Source organism: Staurois parvus, unplaced genomic scaffold (assembly GCF_062004578.1).
Source record: "Staurois parvus isolate SC_StPar_1 unplaced genomic scaffold, SC_StPar_1.0 ptg000647l, whole genome shotgun sequence".
NCBI lineage: Eukaryota > Metazoa > Chordata > Amphibia > Anura > Ranidae > Staurois > Staurois parvus.
The window spans coordinates 494,079-515,000 of record NW_028318443.1 but is presented as its reverse complement, the minus strand read 5'-3'; the positions used below and the strand labels follow the sequence as shown (position 1 = coordinate 515,000).

Here is a 20,922-nt window from a genome sequence, read left to right as displayed (position 1 = left end):
CGCAGGCACAGGGAGAACATGCAAACTCCAGGGGCGTGGTGCCATGGTTGGGATTTGAACCAATGACCCTAGTGCTGCCAGGAGGGAGTGCTAACCATTTAGCCACTGTGCTGCCCCAATTATTACATCATTTAGCCACTGTGCTGCCCCAATTATTACACCATTTAGCCACTGTGCTGCCCAATTATTACATTTTTTAGCCACTGTGCTGCCCCAAGTATTACATCATTTAACCACTGTGCTGCTCCAATTATTACACCATTTAACCACTGTGCTGCCCCAATTATTACACCATTTAGCCACTGTGCTGCCCCAATTATTACATAATTTAACCACTGTGCTGCTCCAATTATTACACCATTTAACCACTGTGCTGCCCCAATTATTACACCATTTAGCCACTGTGCTGCCCCAATTATTACATAATTTAACCACTGTGCTGCTCCAATTATTACACCATTTAGCCACTGTGCTGCCCCAATTATTACACATCACACACACCGCATCCTGTTTGGTACTGCAAAATAAATATTTATTTGAGATTGCTGTATACAAAAGAATGGCACTTGAACCCGTTGGTGCAGCGAAGGGCACAGCAATTTACAAGCAATGGAACACAAAGATTTAAAGGGAAAGGTCCCAAAAAATCTGTTGAAAACGTCAGCCCTGCTCAGCGATCCCTCCACACTCCCTGCTAACCCAGAGACCTGGTCTGTCTTTATTTCCCACCAGCAAGCATACATTCTCACCCAGAGATAATGGAAGGAACGTGTGTGAACAGGAACATTCCTTGTTGCCCATAGCAACCATTCAGCACCCATCTGTTATTTTAGGCAGCGAGAAATGTTGCTGACACACTCATTATTCTGAACTTGTACAACAGGTATGTCAACCTAAAGGGATCTGACTGTGATGAATCTTCAAAGAGCCACCAGATATGTCCCCCGAGGGCCACATCTACTCAATCCTAGAAAAAGATTATAGCATTTTAGAAATTAATAGGATAATAATAATTGCAACGCGGAAAATTTTTTTAGCTCAAGGGGGCTATAAAGCATTGTTGAAGTATACAGCCACAAAATGATGTCAGGATGTGGAGTCCATTCCGAAAAAAAACTGGGACCTCATTCAATTTATAGCCGTATTAAACCCAAAAGCAAGCATTTTTTACATTGCAGCTTACCAATTCTTAGATGAGATGGCTGCATTAGTTTTCATTTTTAAGCTTTCTTCTATTTTCATCTGGTGATCTGGACAGTAAGTCTGTTGTTTTTCAAAAGAACAAGCTCTCTTGCAGTTACAGAGAGGAGACAAACCATTTACCACTGGCAGGGTGCTTACAATGATCAGCTTTTATTTATGGAAAACTTTTATCCCCACACACACACAAAAGAAAAAAATACTTTTGCTGTACCTGATTATAAAGTGTGAGTTGGAATTTGGCTTTAATTTGTTAGAACATCTAATGCACCCCACATGCTGCTGTCCAAAGGTGTCCCCTGTGCTCCTTCATCCAGACTGAGGGCACTCTAATACCAAAGGTGCATTACTGACTGGCCAGATCACCAGGAGAAAAAAAGGGGAAAAGCCTAAAAAAAAACAGACTGAAGAGAAACCTGAATGCAGCCACCACATCTAATGATTGGTGAGCTGCAATATACACGGCTCAAAAAAATGAAAGGAAGACTTTTTCATCAGAGTCTAGCATCAAGTCAATGAAACTCCTGGGATATTGATCTGGTCAGGTAAGTAGCAGAGGGGGTTGTTCATCAGTTACAGCTGCTTTGGTATTAATGAAATTAACAACAGGTGCACTAGATGGGCAACAATGAGATGATCCCCAAAACAGGAATGGCTTTACAGGTGGAGGTCACTGACATTTGTTAGCTTACTCATCTTTTCTGGTTTTCTCTAGTTTTCATTTGGCTCGGGTCAGTGTCACTACTGGTAGCATGAGGCCATACCTGGACCCTACAGAGGCTGCACAGGCAATCCAACTCCTCCAGGATGGCACATCAATACGTTCCATTGCCAGAAGGTTTGCTGTATCTCCCAGCACAGTCTCAAGAGCATGGAGGAGATTCCAGGAGACAGGCAGTTACTCTAGGAAAGCTGGACAGGGCCGTAGAAGGTCCTTAACCCATCAGCAGGACCAGTATCTGCTCCTTTGGCAGTGCTCATCCTGTTCCTCCTTGCACAGAGCCCTACAAAATGACCTCCAGCAGACCACTGGTGGGAATGTCTCTGACCAAATAATCAGAAACAGACTTCATGAGGGTGGCCTGAGGGCCCGATGTCCTCTAGTGGGCCCTCTGCTCACTGCCCGGCACCACAGAGCTTGATTGGCATTTGCCATTGAACACCAGAATTGGCAGGTCCACCACTGGCACCCTGTGCTTTTCACAGATGAGAGCAGGTTCACCCGGAGCACATGTGACAGACTTGAAAAGGGTCTGGAGAAGCCGTGGAGAACATTATGCTGCCTGTAACATGGTTCAGAATGACCGTTTTGGTGGTGGGTCAGTGATGGTCTGGGGAGGCATATCCTTGGAGGGACACACAGACCTCTACAGGCTAGACAATGGCACCCTGACTGCCATTAGGTATCGGGATGAAATCCTTGGATCCATTGTCAGACCCTACGCTGGTGCAGTGGGTCCTGGGTTCCTCCTGGTGCACAATGCCGGCCTCATGTGGCCAGAGTATGCAGGCAGTTCCTGGAGGATGAAGGTATTGATACCATTGAATGGCCCCCATGTTCCCCTGACCTAAATCCAATAGAACATCTCTGGGATATCATGTTTCCGTCCATCCAATGCTGCCAGGTTGCACCTCAGACTGTCCAGGAGCTCAGTGATGCCCTGATCCAGATCTGGGAGGAAATCCCCCAGGACACCATCCGAGGTCTCATTAGGAGCCTCCCCCGATGTTGTCAGGCATGCATACAAGCACGTGGGGGCCATACAAACTACTGAGGACCATTCTGAGTTGCTGCAATGACATTTCAGCAGAATGGACTCGCCTGCTGCATCCTTTTTTCACTTTGATTTTCGGGGTGTCTTTGAATTCAGTCCTCTGATGGAAATTAAACTGATCGACCTACAAACGATGGGGCATCCCTACGTTCCTAACACATCACCCCGTCCATATCAGTATAGAGATCCAGCAGATTTATCCCCATTGAGATCTGATGGGTTTTCAAAGTGTTCCTTTCATTTTTTTGAGCAGTGTATTCCATTTTTGGTTTTGGGTTTAATACCACTTTAAAGTGTTAGCTCACCTTTACAAGATAAAAAAAACCTACCTATGTCAGGTAGGTCTGTAGATAAAAACAAACTGTACCATGCATGCGTGGCGGGGGGAAGGGGAGATGGCTGTTGAGAGCTCACTCCTGTGATGGTGGGGGCGAGCAGTAACTGCTGAGAGTGTCTTAGCAACGTCTAAGTAACAAGGCAGAACAGGATGATGCCGTCTCTGCGGAGTTTTCAGGCAGGCTTCAGGAGGCACCTAAATGGCCTACACTTATAGCAAGGACATTATCCAAAGTTAGTCAAAGCTGCAGTTTGTTTTTATCTATAGGCATCCCTTATCTATTTTTTTTGGTAAAAGTGAACCAACCCTTTAAATCCTTAGCTAGCTAAAGGCCACTGAGAAGCAAGAGTGCTGCATTGTGGCCCAAAAAAAACACATTTGAAATGCCTGTCATACAAGTTTCCAGGATCCAGATTTCAGATTTTGACTCTGGCACCAAACTCAGTATATATACTAGGTATAACAGGCAGGGGTGGACTGAGCTCCTGCACACTGCTTTGTATGGCTCTGCATAGCAGACCAGTACAAAGCAGCATGCTTACAGTGAAGCACACACACACAGCCCCCACAGTAAAACCGCGCACAGTTAACCCTTTGATCATCCCAGATCAGGGGTGAACTGACCATTTGGAAACTCGGGCACTGCCCGAGGGCCCGGGGTCAGTAGAGGGCCCCATGAGATGCCCCTGGTACCTTTTCCATAGGCTTTTTTGAGTTTGGGCAAGGACACAGGGGCTGAGGGGCGGACTGACCATTTGGAAACTCGGGCACTGCCCGAGGGCCCAGGGTCAGTAAGGGGCCCCATGAGATGTCCCTGGCACCTTTCATAGGTTTTTTTGGGTGTGGTTTGAGTGTGGGTGAGGACACAGGGGCCCCATGATCCCCTATTGCCTGGGGGTCCCTTGAGTTGTCAGTCCGCCCCTGATAACAGGTATATACAAGAAAGTTTGGGGGAATAGAAGCCGGAGTTGGGCTTTAACTCTTCTCTAGAACAATCTATTAAGTTATTAGAAGGACTGAACGTTCCAATGATTGTGTGGAAACCCCTGAAAAACAGCGCTGTGCCTGGCTTGGTGATTGGCTAATATTTTGTATGATAGTTGCACTGCTATTGGTTTTTGGCAAGGATCTGCAATACGATTGGCTACTCTGCACAAGGACTAACAGTCAATTACTGTGGGGGAGATTAACTAAAACTGGAGCACTCAGAATCTGGTGCAGCTGTGCATGGCAGCCAATCACCTTCTATCCTCAGCTTGTCCAATTAAGTATTGGCAATAAAACCTGGAAGCTGATTGGTTTCTCTGCAGAGCTGCACCAGATTTTGCACCGCACAGTTTTAGTAAATACCCCCCCACTTTGTCACTTGGCCTAAGAACATAAGAAACTGGCACTATACAGTATATCAGGAAACATTTTGGAACGAAGATGTATTGGGGATGGCGGGCGCTGATGCCTTGGTATTTAAAGTTCAGTCAAGTCATCATTGAAGTATAAGTGTATGCTGGCTGTATATAGGTCTGAATCTATCTTCAGCTCCTCGAATTCATCATCTTCATCTTTCACACCGTTTTCCTCTAATGTCAGATCCATGTTCAGAGGAACACCGCAGTACTTCCATGTGTAACTGGCAGCATGGGCATTGTATGGCAAATAGCGGCGCAGAATCTCCCATATAGTTTCCTCTGAACAGACCTAAAAGAGACAAGAGTGACACTATAAACCTCTTATATAAGGCGAGACAGGCCTATCATTCTCCTCTACCAGACTCATAGCTCCCTTCTGTCTGTGTCACCCTGCAGGAGGAGGACAGACTCATAGCCCCCTTCTGTCTGTATCACCTTGCAGGAGGAGGACAGACTCATAGCCCCTTCTGTCTGTATCACCCTGCAGGAGGAGGACAGACTCATAGCCCCCTTCTGTCTGTGTCACCCTGCAGGAGGACAGGCTCATAGCCCCCTTCTGTCTGTGTCACCCTGCAGGAGGAGGACAGACTCATAGCCCCCTTCTGTCTGTGTCACCCTGCAGGAGGACAGACTCATAGCCCCCTTCTGTCTGTATCACCCTGCAGGAGGAGGACAGATTCATAGCCCCCTTCTGTCTGTATCACCCTGCAGGAGGAGGACAGATTCATAGCCCCCTTCTGTCTGTATCACCCTGCAGGAGGAGGACAGACTCATAGCCCCCTTCTGTCTGTGTCACCCTGCAGGAGGAGGACAGACTCATAGCCCCTTCTGTCTGTATCACCCTGCAGGAGGAGGACAGATTCATAGCCCCCTTCTGTCTGTATCACCCTGCAGGAGGAGGACAGACTCATAGCCCCCTTCTATCTGTATCACCCTGCAGGAGGAGGACAACACGTAGCTCCCTTCTGTCTCTATCACCCTGCAGGAGGAGGACAGACTCATAGCCCCTTCTGTCTGTATCACCCTGCAGGAGGAGGACAGACTCATAGCCCCCTTCTGTCTGTATCACCCTTCAGGAGGAGGACAGACTCATAGCCCCCTTCTGTCTGTATCACCCTGCAGGAGGAGGACAGACTCATAGCCCCCTTCTGTCTGTAGCACCCTGCAGGAGGAGGACAGACTCATAGCCCCCTTCTGTCTGTAGCACCCTGCAGGAGGAGGACAGACTCATAGCCCCTTCTGTCTGTATCACCCTGCAGGAGGAGGACAGGCTCATAGCCCCCTTCTGTCTGTATCACCCTTCAGGAGGAGGACAGACTCATAGCCCCCTTCTGTCTGTATCACCCTGCAGGAGGAGGACAGACTCATAGCCCCCTTCTGTCTGTAGCACCCTGCAGGAGGAGGACAGACTCATAGCCCCCTTCTGTCTGTAGCACCCTGCAGGAGGAGGACTCCTAGCCCCCTTCTGTCTGTATCACCCTGCAGGAGGAGGACTCCTAGCCCCCTTCTGTCTGTATCACCCTGCAGGAGGAGGACAGACTCATAGCCCCCTTCTGTCTGTATCACCCTGCAGGAGGAGGACAGACTCGTAGCTCCCTTCTGTCTGTATCACCCTGCAGGAGGAGGACAGACTCATAGCCCCCTTCTGTCTGTATCACCCTGCAGGAGGAGGACAGACTCATAGCCCCCTTCTGTCTGTATCACCCTGCAGGAGGAGGACAGACTCATAGCCCCCTTCTGTCTGTATCACCCTGCAGGAGGAGGACAGACTCATAGCCCCCTTCTGTCTGTATCACCCTGCAGGAGGAGGACAGACTCATAGCCCCCTTCTGTCTGTATCACCCTGCAGGAGGAGGACAGACTCATAGCCCCCTTCTGTCTGTATCACCCTGCAGGAGGAGGACAGACTCATAGCCCCCTTCTGTCTGTATCACCCTGCAGGAGGAGGACAGACTCATAGCCCCCTTCTGTCTATATCACCCTTCAAGGAGTGAAAGCTACCTTTGACACGTAGAGTCCACTTACCTCCAGGGTATGCTCCTGGGATGTCAGCGTATTAATGATACGTACGGTACGGGTTTTAGCAGACAAGATTCCGATCTCATAGGATGGATCCCGCCACCAAGGGCGTCCAAAGTCTGTGTCCCAATCCGAACTGGGGTAGGAAGGGGATATATGGAGGAAACGCCCCTGAGGTGTACAGTATCTCAAGCAGCCAGTTTGCGGATCTATGAAGGTCTTGATCTGTGATCACAGTGACAAATAAAAAGGCTGTCAGCAGAAAAGAACTATAAAAAAAAAACATATGAAGGTTAAGTATCCCAGCACTTCCCTGGCGTGACAGCTCAGAGGCCAACTAGTGAAGCCAGGATCAGAACATGCGGACCAACACGCTCTGACATGTGTGAGAGCACTGGACGCTGGTATTTGAACACGCTGTGTGAGAGCGCCGGATGCTAGACATGCCGCGTGAGAGCACCGGATGCTAGACACGCCGCGTGAGAGCGCCGGATGCTAGACACGCCGCGTGAGAGCGCCGGATGGTAGACTCGCCGTGTGAGAGCGCCGGATGCTAGACACGCCGGGTGAGAGCGCCGGATGCTAGACACGCCGCGTGAGAGCGCCGGATGCTAGACACGCCGCGTGAGAGCGCCGGATGCTAGACACGCCGCGTGAGAGCGCCGGATGCTAGACACGCCGCGTGAGAGCGCCGGATGCTAGACTCGCTGTGTGAGAGTGCTGGATGGTAGACTCGCTGTGTGAGAGCGCCGGATGCTAGATACGCCGTGTGAGAGCACCGGATGGTAGATACGCCGTGTGAGATCGCCGGATGCTAGACTCGCCGTGTGAGAGCGCCGGATGCTAGATACGCTGTGTGACAGCGCCGGATGGTAGATACGCTGTGTGAGAGCGCTGGATGCTAGATACGCTGTGTGAGAGCGCCAGATGCTAGATACGCCGTGTGAGAGCGTCGGATGGTAGACTTGCTGTGTGAGAGCGTCGGATGGTAGACTTGCTGTGTGAGAGCGCCGGATGGTAGATACGCTGTGTGAGAGCGCCGGATGCTAGATACGCCACGTGAGAGCGCTGGATGCTAGACATGCCGTGTGAGAGCAAAAAGCTGGGAGAAGTGTGATCGACGGGCAGGAGAAGAGGACACTGGGGGCCATGTGGACAGTGAGGGGCAGCATGGACAGGACAGGGCCATGTTGTCAGTGGGTAGGAGATCCCAAACAGTTAGGGAATCATAAGGTGCTCAGAATAGGATACAGTTAAGAAGGAAATTTAATAGCAAATCATAGAAAATAATTCTAATTTGTTTTCTTGGATTATCCCGTTACATTACATTAGTGGGTAAAATGGCCAACAAGAGTGTTGATGCGAATCAGTGCGCATCTTGCTCCATGTACACGTTCCTTGAATAGCCATGTAACGGAACCAGACCCAGACTGCACTCGGGTATTTCCGTTGGACTCCCGCTTCCCTATCCGAACACAGATCCACGGACACCACTCGAAGTAAAATCAGGAAATAGACGGCTTTATTTTAACACAGACACAAGATATAAACATTCAAAAGGAACAATTCTCCCCTCCCTGCATATTTACACAGGGCGGGGCAAACCAAATCTAGCAACCAGAGACACATCAGCAGACACCCCCCACCAAGCCAACACACAAACACATACATCCCGTAATAGTTTGCTCCCAAGCAAGACACACAATAGAACAAGGGGATGCGCCACATGGCAGTAAACAATGAACAACCCCCACCTATACATGTCTACACAATATCAGGACATTACACCCTGTACCCCTAACAGGCACAGGGTGACTTACACATAGGAGGGACATGGGGAGCTGAGACAGGGGTCTCCCCACCTCTCTAAATTGAGCTGTGTTCCATGGGCCCCCCACCCAAAGTGACTTCCGTCACAAGCCATTCGAGGGTGAATAGTTCTGTGCAAGATGTGAGCAAGTGCTTTGTTGGGAAGCTCAAATCCTGGATCCAAAGAATCAACTTGCAACACTACAAAGCACCAACAATCTGTAAAGGAGTTTGGACCTTACCCATCAGGTGCGCGCTGTGGCCAGTATAGAGGGGGGTGGGGATAGGTAGGTGCAGAAACCAGATGTAGGTAGCTGGATTGCATTTAGAGGGAAGAGCTTTAGAGGGGCTGGTCCTGAGTTGGTACATCCCGATAAATATGCCAAGTTGCATGAAGGTTGGGGATATCCGCTCAGGAGTGGTGTTCCCAGAGCAGACTGCCTCCTCTAGCTGCCAGGGGAATGACTACTCTGGTGAGGATGCAGGAAAGGTTAGACCAGGGGTGGGCAACCTGTGGCTTTTCAGCTCTTGCAGGACTACAAGTTCCATCATGCCTCTGCAAGTCATAGCTGTAACTGTCAGTTTTGCAATGTCTCATGGGACCTGTAGAGTCATGCTTGTAACTTCCAGTCTTTGCAATGCCTCATGGGAAATGAAGTTCCACAACAGCTAGAGAGCCGCAGGCTGCCCACCCCAGGGTTAGACAGCTAATCCTCGTACGCACAATGAGAATATCGGATGAATGATCATCCATTTTTTTCTGCATGCTAGTCTCATATCGAAAATGAAGAGGTTACTAAAGTTCCGAAAATTCCCGTACGACAGCATACAACTTTGGAAGTGATGTCATGTATTGTATCAAAAAAACCTTTTTAGTGTCCATACAATTATTATGTGAAAAATCGAAATTAAAGTCCATAAGTCTTTCTTCCAATTTCTGTAAGAACTCGCCGTATGAATCCAGTAACTGCCGTGTACCTCAAAATAAAGAAAACTCAATAGTGTATTATCCTCACAAAATGACCTAATAAATTCATCAATAATCAAAAAGAATTATTTCCCAAAAAAATTCCTCATTATTATTGTGCAAAATGCAAAACTGTGAAAACACGTGATAAACCGTAAAAACACGTGATAAACCGTGAAAACACGTGATAAACCGTGAAAACACATGATAAACCGTAAAAACACGTGATAAACCGTGAAAACACGTGATAAACCGTGAAAACACATGATAAAACGCTAAAACACGTGATAGTGAAACACTCTATGTGATAGCAGGGGTGGACTGACAACTCATGGGGACCTCGGGCAATAGGAGATCATGGGATCCCTGTGTCCTTGCCCAAACTCAAAAAAGCCTATCAAAAAGGTACCAGGGGCATCTCATGGGGCCCCCTACTGACCCCAGGCCCTCGGGCAGTGCCCGAGTTTCCAATTGGTCAGTCCGCCCCTGTGTGATAGTAATATATATACTTCTCTGTGAACACTCAGTGTATACTTCTAAGTGGCTGAATTGCATACCCTTGGCCCAATAAATAAATAGCCAGCCTTTTAACCACTTCCAGTCCGGACACTTTCACCCCCTTCCAGTCCGGACACTTTCACCCCCTTCCAGTCCGGACACTTTCACCCCCTTCCGGTCCGGACACTTTCACCCCCTTCCGGTCCGGACACTTTCACCCCCTTCCGGTCCGGACACTTTCACCCCCTTCCGGTCCGGACACTTTCCCCCCCTTCCGGTCCGGACACTTTCCCCCCCTTCCGGTCCGGACACTTTCCCCCCCTTCCGGTCCGGACACTTTCCCCCCCTTCCGGTCCGGACACTTTCCCCCCCTTCCGGTCCGGACACTTTCCCCCCCTTCCGGTCCGGACACTTTCATCCCCTTCCGGTCCGGACACTTTCATCCTCTTCCGGTCCGGACACTTTCATCCCCTTCCGGTCCGGACACTTTCATCCCCTTCCGGTCCGGACACTTTCATCCCCTTCCGGTCCGGACACTTTCATCCCCTTCCGGTCCGGACACTTTCATCCCCTTCCGGTCCGGACACTTTCCCCCCCTTCCGGTCCGGATACTTTCCCCCCCTTCCGGTCCGGACACTTTCCCCTCCTTCCGGTCCGGACACTTTCATCCCCTTCCGGTCCGGACACTTTCATCCCCTTCCGGTCCGGACACTTTCATCCCCTTCCGGTCCGGACACTTTCATCCCCTTCCGGTCCGGACACTTTCATCCCCTTCCGGTCCGGACACTTTCATCCCCTTCCGGTCCGGACACTTTCACCCCCTTCCGGTCCGGACACTTTCACCCCCTTCCGGTCCGGACACTTTCACCCCCTTCCGGTCCGGACACTTTCCCCCCCTTCCGGTCCGGACACTTTCCCCCCCTTCCGGTCCGGACACTTTCCCCCCCTTCCGGTCCGGACACTTTCCCCTCCTTCCGGTCCGGACACTTTCCCCCCCTTCCGGTCCGGACACTTTCATCCCCTTCCGGTCCGGACACTTTCACCCCCTTCCGGTCCGGACACTTTCCCCCCCTTCCAGTCCGGACACTTCCCCCCCCCCTTCCTGTCCAGGCCAATTTTCAGCTTTCAGTGCTATCACACTTTGAATGACAATTGTGCGGTCATTCAACAATGTACACATATGAATTTTTTAGCATTTCTTTGAGACAGATAAAACTTTATTTTTGTGGTATTTATTCACCGCTGGGATTTTTATTTTTTTTGCTATGTAGATGAAAATGTCCAAAATTTTTTTTAAAAAGGGGTTTTTCTTATAAAATTTTGCTAATAAATAATATTTCATCATAAATCTTGGCCAAAATGTATTCCGTTATCTTAGTAAAAAAAACAAAACAAAAAAAAAAACAAATTAGTTTATAACCAAAATTTATAATTTTTAAACATTTTTTTTTTACATTTTTAGATTATTAATTTATTTATTTTTTTTACATACTGTCACCCTAGCAGTACAGTGTCACCATGGTGACACTGTACTACTTGTGGGGGGTGATGAAGATTTTTTTTTTTTTTACACTGTACTAGGCAGACAGGGCACTGGTGGGGGACCCCAGAAGAGGAGGATCGGGACTGCTCTGTGCAAAACCATTACACAGAGCAGGTATGTAAAACATTTATTTTAATTTACGCAGTGCTTTACATATATACTATACATTCACATCAGTCCCTAACCCTCAAGGGGCGTACAATCTAAGGTCCCTAACCCTCAAGGGGCGTACAATCTAAGGTCCCTAACCCTCAAGGGGCATACAATCTAAGGTCCCTAACCCTCAAGGGGAGTACAATCTAAGGTCCCTAACCCTCAAGGGGAGTACAATCTAAGGCCCCTAACCCTCAAGGGGTGTACAATCTAAGGTCCCTAACCCTCAAGGGGTGTACAATCTAAGGTCCCTAACCCTCAAGGGGTGTACAATCTAAGGTCCCTAACCCCCAAGGGGCGTACAATCTAAGGCCCCTAACCCTCAAGGGGTGTACAATCTACGGCCCCTAACCCTCAAGGGGTGTACAATCTAAGGTCCCTAACCCTCAAGGGGCGTACAATCTACGGTCCCTAACCCTCAAGGGGCGTACAATCTAAGGTCCCTAACCCTCAAGGGGCATACAATCTAAGGTCCCTAACCCTCAAGGGGAGTACAATCTAAGGTCCCTAACCCTCAAGGGGAGTACAATCTAAGGCCCCTAACCCTCAAGGGGTGTACAATCTAAGGTCCCTAACCCTCAAGGGGCGTACAATCTAAGGTCCCTAACCCTCAAGGGGGCGTACAATCTAAGGCCACTAACCCTCAAGGGGTGTACAATCTAAGGTCCCTAACCCTCAAGGGGTGTACAATCTAAGGCCCCTAACCCTCAAGGGGTGTACAATCTAAGGTCCCTAACCCTCAAGGGGCGTACAATCTAAGGTCCCTAACCCTCAAGGGGGCGTACAATCTAAGGTCCCTAACCCTCAAGGGGAGTACAATCTAAGGCCCCTAACCCTCAAGGGGTGTACAATCTAAGGTCCCTAACCCTCAAGGGGCGTACAATCTAAGGTCCCTAACCCTCAAGGGGTGTACAATCTAAGGCCCCTAACCCTCAAGGGGTGTACAATCTAAGGTCCCTAACCCTCAAGGGGCATACAATCTAAGGTCCCTAACCCTCAAGGGGAGTACAATCTAAGGTCCCTAACCCTCAAGGGGAGTACAATCTAAGGCCCCTAACCCTCAAGGGGTGTACAATCTAAGGTCCCTAACCCTCAAGGGGCGTACAATCTAAGGTCCCTAACCCTCAAGGGGCGTACAATCTAAGGTCCCTAACCCTCAAGGGGTGTACAATCTAAGGTCCCTAACCCTCAAGGGGTGTACAATCTAAGGCCCCTAACCCTCAAGGGGTGTACAATCTAAGGTCCCTAACCCTCAAGGGGCGTACAATCTAAGGTCCCTAACCCTCAAGGGGGCGTACAATCTAAGGCCACTAACCCTCAAGGGGTGTGCAATCTAAGGCCCCTAACCCTCAAGGGGTGTACAATCTAAGGCCCCTAACCCTCAAGGGGTGTACAATCTAAGGTCCCTAATTCACATTCATACATACACATACTAAGGACAATTTAGACAGGAGCCAATTCACCTACCAGCATGTCTTTGGAGTGTGGGAGGAAATCCACGCAGGAACAGGGAGAACATGCAAACTCCAGGCAGGTGGTGCTGTGGCTGGGATTCAAACCAACGACCCCAGTACTGCCAGGCGGGAGTGCTAACCATTTAGCCATTGTGCTGCTCAATGTTTATTATGTTTACAATCACTTTAATGACCTAACAGACATTCTCTAATTTGTACTTACATCACCAGTCTTGGGATTGAACCAATGACTGATATCCTTCCCAGCAGATTCAATTATTGGCTTCAACAAAATGTCACCTAAAAGGACACAAGATGTGAATGTAAATATGGTATGAGGGACAAGAGAGGGGGGGCAGGTTAGAGGAGGACACATAGGGACAGTATGGGGGGGACAGACGTAAGGGGGACACACAGGAACAGTATGAGGGGGGGGGGACACAGGGATGGTATGGGGGGACAGATGAAAGGGGGACACACAGGGATGGTATGGGGGGACAGATGAAAGGGGGACACACAGGGATGGCATGGGGGGGAGGGACAGGTTAGAGGGAGACACACAGGGACAGTATGGAGAGACAGGTGAGAAAAGGACACAAAGGGAGGGTATGGGTTGGGGAGGACAGGTGAGGGGGGGACACGTAGAGATGGTATGGGGGGGGGGATACAGGGACAGTATGGGGGGGGGTGAGGGGGAAAGCACAGGGACGGTATGACGGGGACAGGTTAGAGTGGGACACACAAGGACAGTATGGAAGGACGGGTGAGAGGGGGACACACAGGGACAGTATGGAAGGACAGGTTAGAGGGGGACACACAAGGGCAGTATGGGGGGGACAGGTTAGAGGGGGATACACAAGGACTGTATGGAAGGACAGGTTAGAGGGGGACACACAGGGACAGTATGGAAGGACAGGTGAGAGGGGGAAACACAGGGACAGTATGGAAGGACAGGTGAGAGGGGGACACACAGGGACAGTATGGAAGGACAGGTGAGAGGGGGACACACAGGGACAGTATGGGGGGGGGGCAGGTGAGAGGGGTACACACAGGGACAGTATGGAAGGAAAGGTTAGAGGGGAAACACAGGGACAGTATGGAAGGACAGGTGAGAGGGGGACACACAGGGACAGTATGGGGGGACAAGTGAGAGGGGGACACACAGGGACAGTATGGAAAGACAGGTGAGAGGGGTACACACAGGGACAGTATGGAAGGACAGGTGAGAGGGGGACACACAGGGACAGTATGGAAGGACAGGTGAGAGGGGGACACGGAGAGATGGTATGGGGGGGGGGGGATACAGGGACAGTATGGGGGGGGGGGTGAGGGGGAAAGCACAGGGATGGTATGACAGGGACAGGTTAGAGTGGGACACACAGGGACAGTATGGAAGGAAAGGTTAGAAGGGGAAACAAAGGGACAGTATGGAAGGACAGGTGAGAGGGGGACACACAGGGACAGTATGAAAGGACAGGTTAGAGGAGGACACACAGGGACAGTATGGAAGGACAGGTTAGAGGGGGACACACAAGGACAGTGTGGAAGGACAGATTAGAGGGGGACACACAGGGACAGTATGGAAGGACAGGTGAGAGGGGGGACACACAGGGACAGTATGGGGGGGACAAGTGAGAGGGGACACACAGGGACAGTATGGAAGGAAAGGTTAGAGGGGAAACACAGGGACAGTATGGAAGGACAGGTGAGAGGGGGACACACAAGGACAGTGTGGAAGGACAGGTGAGAGGGGGACACACAAGGACAGTATGGAAGGACAGGTTAGAGGGGGACACACAAGGACAGTGTGGAAGGACAGGTGAGAGGGGGACACACAGGGACAGTATGGGGGGGACAAGTGAGAGGGGGACACACAGGGACAGTATGGAAAGACAGGTGAGAGGGGGACACACAGGGACAGTATGGGGGGGACAAGTGAGAGGGGGACACACAGGGACAGTATGGAAAGACAGGTGAGAGGGGGACACACAGGGACAGTATGGGGGGGACAAGTGAGAGGGGGACACACAGGGACAGTATGGAAGGACAGGTTAGAGGGGGACACACAAGGACAGTGTGAAAGGACAGGTGATGAGTGGATACACAGGGACGATATGAGGGATAAGAGAGGGGGGGACAGGTTAGAGGGGGACACACAGAGACGATATGGAGGGACAGGCGATGGGGGGGACACATAGAGACGATATGGAGGGACAGGCGATGGGGGGGACACACAGAGACGATATGGAGGGACAGGCGATGGGGGGACACACAGAGACGATATGGAGGGACAGGCGATAAGGGGACACACAGAGACGATATGGAGGGACAGGCGATGGGGGGGACACACAGAGACGATATGGAGGGACAGGCGATGGGGGGGACACAAAGAGACGATATGGAGGGACAGGCGATGGGGGGGACACACAGAGACGATATGGGGGACAGGCAATAGGAGGACACACAGAGACGATATGGGGGGACAGGCAATGGGGGGACACACAGAGACGATATGGAGGGACAGATGATGGGGGGGACACACAGAGACGATATGGAGGGACAGATGATGGGGGGACACACAGACGATATGAAGAGACAGGCGATGGGGGGACACACAGAGACGATATGGAGGGACAGGCGATGGGGGGACACACAGACGATATGGAGAGACAGGTGATGGGGGGACACACAGACGATATGGAGAGACAGGCGATGGGGGGACACACAGAGACGATATGGAGGGACAGGTGATGGGGGGGACACACGGAGACGATATGGGGGGACACACAGAGACGATATGGAGGGACAGGCGATGGGGGGACACACAGAGACGATATGGAGGGACAGGCGATGGGGGGACACACAGAGACGATATGGAGGGACAGGTGATGGGGGGACACACAGACGATATGGAGAGACAGGCGATGGGGGGACACACAGAGGCGATATGGAGGGACAGGCGATGGGGGGACACACAGAGGCGATATGGAGGGACAGGCGATGCGGGGGACACACAGAGACGATATGGGGGGACAGGCAATGGGGGGACATACAGAGACGATATGGAGGGACAGGCGATGGGGGGGACACACAGAGACGATATGGGGGGACAGGCAATGGGGGGACACACAGAGACGATATGGAGGGACAGGTGATGGGGGGGACACACAGAGACGATATGGAGGGACAGGTGTTGGGGGGGACACAGAGACGATATGGAGGGACAGGTGATGGGGGGACACACAGACGATATGAAGAGACAGGCGATGGGGGGACACACAGAGACGATATGGAGGGACAGGCGATGGGGGGACACACAGACGATATGGAGAGACAGGCGATGGGGGGACACACAGAGACGATATGGAGGGACAGGTGATGGGGGGGACACACGGAGACGATATGGGGGGACACACAGAGACGATATGGAGGGACAGGCGATGGGGGGACACACAGAGACGATATGGAGGGACAGGCGATGGGGGGACACACAGAGACGATATGGAGGGACAGGTGATGGGGGGGACACACAGAGACGATATGGAGGGACAGGTGATGGGGGGGACACACAGAGACGATATGGAGGGACAGGTGATGGGGGGACACACAGACGATATGGAGAGACAGGCGATGGGGGGACACACAGAGGCGATATGGAGGGACAGGCGATGGGGGGACACACAGAGGCGATATGGAGGGACAGGCGATGCGGGGGACACACAGAGACGATATGGGGGGACAGGCGATGCGGGGGACACACAGAGATGATATGGAGGGACAGGCGATGGGGGGACACACAGAGACGATATGGAGGCACAGGCGATGGGGGGGACACACAGAGACGATATGGGGGGACAGGCAATGGGGGGACACACAGAGACGATATGGGGGGACAGGCAATGGGGGGACACACAGAGACGATATGGAGGGACAGGCGATGGGGGGACACACAGAGACGATATGGGGGGACAGGCAATGGGGGGACACACAGAGACGATATGGAGGGACAGGTGATGGGGGGGACACACAGAGACGATATGGAGGGACAGGTGATGGGGGGGACACACAGAGACGATATGGAGGGACAGGCGATGGGGGGACACACAGAGACGATATGGAGGGACAGGCGATGGGGGGACACACAGAGACGATATGGAGGGACAGGTGATGGGGGGGACACACAGAGACGATATGGAGGGACAGGCGATGGGGGGACACACAGAGACGATATGGAGGGACAGGTGATGTGGGGACACACAGAGACGATATGGAGGGACAGGCGATGGGGGGGACACACAGAGACGATATGGAGGGACAGGCGATGGGGGGACACACAGAGACGATATGGAGGGACAGGTGATGGGGGGGACACACAGAGATGATATGGAGGGACAGGCGATGGGGGGACACACAGAGACGATATGGAGGGACAGGTGATGGGGGGGACACACAGAGATGATATGGAGGGACAGGCGATGGGGTAGTTGCTAAGTCCAGTTACAGGTTGGGGTGGTTGCACTGGAAGCCTTCACTGACATTGTGCTCTTGCTGGGTGTCCCGTGCGTCCCTGTGCCTTTAAGGAGGGGTGGGCTCCCCCCGGCACACCTGTCCTTGAACCTATCCATTATTATATGTGCTCCTACTATGGAGGCTCTGACAATGACAGCGTTAGGACCGCAGTATATACAGAGGCCCCTTGACGTAAGCACTGCGGCGTATGCATATTTTTGCAAATATGTGCAAACAAAACCCTCTGTTTTTAATGCAAATATGAAGGGACATGTGGGGGGGGGGGGCACATGGAGAGTATGAAGGGACAGATGAGGAGGGGGCCCACACAGGGACAGTATGGAGGGACAGGTGAGGGGAGGGGAAACATGGACAGTATGAAGTGACAGGTTGGGGGGGGGGGGGGCACACTGGGGCAGAATTGAGGGACACACAGGCATGGTATGGGGGGGGACAGTTTATGGAGACACTCACACAGGGATGGTATGAGGGTGACACACTTGGGACAGTATGGGGGGGACACACAGGGACAGAATGGGGGGCAGGTTAGGAGGGACACACAGGGACGGTATGGGAGGGGGACACACAGGGATGGTACGGGAGGGATAGGTTAGTGGGAACACACAGGGATGGTATGGGGGGACCCCCCTCCCCGTGGTATGGGGAGGGGCAGGTTAGAGGGACAAACTGGGACAAGTGAGGGAGGGACACACATGGATGGTACAGAGGTGAGGGGGGAACACAGGGACAATATGGAGGGGCACACAGGGAGACACACTGGGGTGGTATCGGGGGGGTGGGGGGACAGGTTAGGGTAGGACATAGGGCTGGTATTGAGGAACAGGTTGGGGGAGGACATACAGGATGGTATGGGGGGGAACACACAGGGAGGGAATGGAGGGGAGAGGTTGGGGGACACAAAGGGCCAATATGGGGGGACAGGTTGGGGGGCAACACAGGGATGATATGGGAGGATGGGTTGGGGGGGGGGCACAGGGACGGTATGGGAGGACAGGTTAGGGGGGGCACAGGTATGGTATGGAGGGACACATAGTGATGTATGGGGGACAGGAAAGGGAGTGACACACTTGGACAGTATGGGGGGGGGGGGACATGCTGTGGTGGTATGGGAGGGGGGGGATATGGATGGTGTGACAATTGTGTGCATAGAGGCATGGACACTGTACATGACAGCCAGCCATCTTGTTAGGCTGCAGCCATGCTGTCTCTCCTGTCCTCCCTCCTCCCTGTTGAATGGAATGTGAGGCTGTAAGTGAACGGAGCTCAACAGGACCTCTTATCCTAAATAAAACACAGCTAGAGGAGCTCCGGGCTGTAAACCACTAAGTAGTCTGGTCCCAGAGGGACTGCTGGAAAACCACTTTCCTCTGCCCCATGGTAAAACAATAACTCAGTCAGTCATGACCGGTTAGGCCATTAGGGCAGAGCGTGCCATAAAACGTACATTCCACAGGAGTCATTTTTCAGACAAATTCATACACTTGAGCAGGAACTGGGCACATTACTATGAAGTACATATTCGGATAGGTCATTTTAATACGAGTCAAACGAGACCTTACATCACTATATCAGTACCTACAAAAGAGAAGAAAGCAGTCTCTTTTATCCTGAGTGGCAGTGCAGGGGCGGGTGGCAGTTTATAAACGGCCTCCCCGAACCCTGCTTGTGTGCACTCCCTGGGAGCGTGCAGTACTGCGATCAGGTGCCCGCTGTATCCTCCAGACACAGTGGAACACTGATCGTCGAACAGGACCTCTGTGCGAGGTCCCCATCATGTGATCACTGATGGGCCAATCAGTGATCACATGCAGAGTAGTAAGCAAGATGTCACTTCTGCCATCATTGCTTACTACGTGTGAAATCTGTGAATGATCAGAGAGGTCACATGGTACAAGGCTATTCACAACAGCCTTGTACCATGTGACAAGCTTTGACCAATCACAGCTCACTTAGTAGTTCTCAATGGCTGCAAGAATGCAGCCAAAGAGAAGGAGAAATGATTGCTTTTACAGCCTTTATGGGTGTAAAACCAATCAGGGGTGGTATGAGGGGATAGGTTAGGGGGGCACACAGGGGTGGTATGAGGGGATAGGTTAGGGGGGCACACAGGGGTGGTATGAGGGGATAGATTAGGGGGGCACACAGGGGTGGTATGGGGGATAGGTTAGGGGGGCACACAGGGGTGGTATGGGGGATAGGTTAGGGGTGGCACACAGAAGTGGTATGGGGGATAGGTTAGGGGGGGCACACAGGGGTGGTATGGGGGATAGGTTAGGGGGGGGCACACAGGGGTGGTATGAGGGGATAGGTTAGGGGGGGCACACAGGGGTGGTATGAGGGGATAGGTTAGGGGGGGCACACAGGGGTGGTATGGGGGATAGGTTAGGGGGGGCACACAGGGGTGGTATGGGGGGATAGCTTAGGGGGGGCACACAGGGGTGGTATGGGGGGATAATTTAGGGGGGGCACACAGGGGTGCTATGGGGGGATAAGTTAGGGGCGCACACAGGGGTGGTATGGGGGATATGTTAGGGGGGGCACACAGGGGTGGTATGGGGGATAGGTTGGGGGGGGCACACAGGGGTGGTATGGGGGGGCACACAGGGGTGGTATGGGGGGATAGGTTAGGGGGGGGCACACAGGGGTGGTATGGGGGGATAGGTTAGGGGGGGGCACACAGGGGTGGTATGGGGGATAGGTTGGGGGGGCACACAGGCGGTTAGGGGGGGCACACAGGGGTGGTATGGAGGAACAGGACAGGAAGTGATGGTACATTTTGGTAAACTAAATGTTTTTCTGTGACTTCCTGTCCCAGTGACATCACCCCCTCACATTTCTTGCAGGGTGTCACATGAACAGGAAGTGATGGGAATCTCCCCCATGGGGTCACAGATAAAATACAAACCATAACAGATGATATAACCCCCCGACACATGTCTGGGCTGCACATAGAATGGTGCTCCGTGTGTACTCTGTGGGAGGAATTGTGAAGGCAGGTCCGCAGGTACCTTTATACTGGGCGGCCAGCGGGGTGAGGTCATACACCCGTCCCAGGTATGACACCCACAAGTCGGCGGCGGTAGAGTGGCGGGACACCTCCCGGGGAGTGAAGAATGGAGGTCGGGACGGAGACATGACTGTAGGCTTCTTGGTTACCCCGGCAACGGGACGCGCAGAGCCTTACTTCCGCCCTTTTGCATCACTTCCATGCGGTCTTCTTCACTTCCGCGT

At 52.0% G+C, this 20,922-nt stretch overlaps 1 protein-coding gene across 1 annotated transcript; it reads right to left on the bottom strand.

Annotated features, from left to right (window-relative positions):
* Nucleotides 1-510: 510 nt before the first annotated feature.
* CYB5D1 (cytochrome b5 domain containing 1) lies at nucleotides 511-20,907 on the bottom strand. Its single transcript, XM_089694041.1, has 4 exons — nucleotides 20,700-20,907; nucleotides 13,385-13,461; nucleotides 6,744-6,962; nucleotides 511-5,007 (listed from the first exon to the last, which is right to left on the bottom strand). Exons 1-4 carry the CDS (start codon nucleotides 20,824-20,826, stop codon nucleotides 4,777-4,779), a joined length of 654 nt encoding a protein of 217 aa, XP_089550167.1. The 5' UTR covers nucleotides 20,827-20,907; the 3' UTR covers nucleotides 511-4,776.
* Between the last annotated feature and the right edge of the window lie 15 nt (nucleotides 20,908-20,922).

Coding starts and splice junctions, on each gene's coding strand:
- CYB5D1 (XM_089694041.1), bottom strand. CDS start 20,826: ATGTCTCCGTCCCGACCTCCATTCTTCACTCCCCGGGAGGTGTCCCGC. Junction 6,963..13,384: donor TCAATCCCAAGACTGGTGAT/GTAAGTACAAAT, acceptor CTGTGATCACAG/ATCAAGACCTTCATAGATCC. Junction 5,008..6,743: donor CCCAGGAGCATACCCTGGAG/GTAAGTGGACTC, acceptor TGTCTCTTTTAG/GTCTGTTCAGAGGAAACTAT.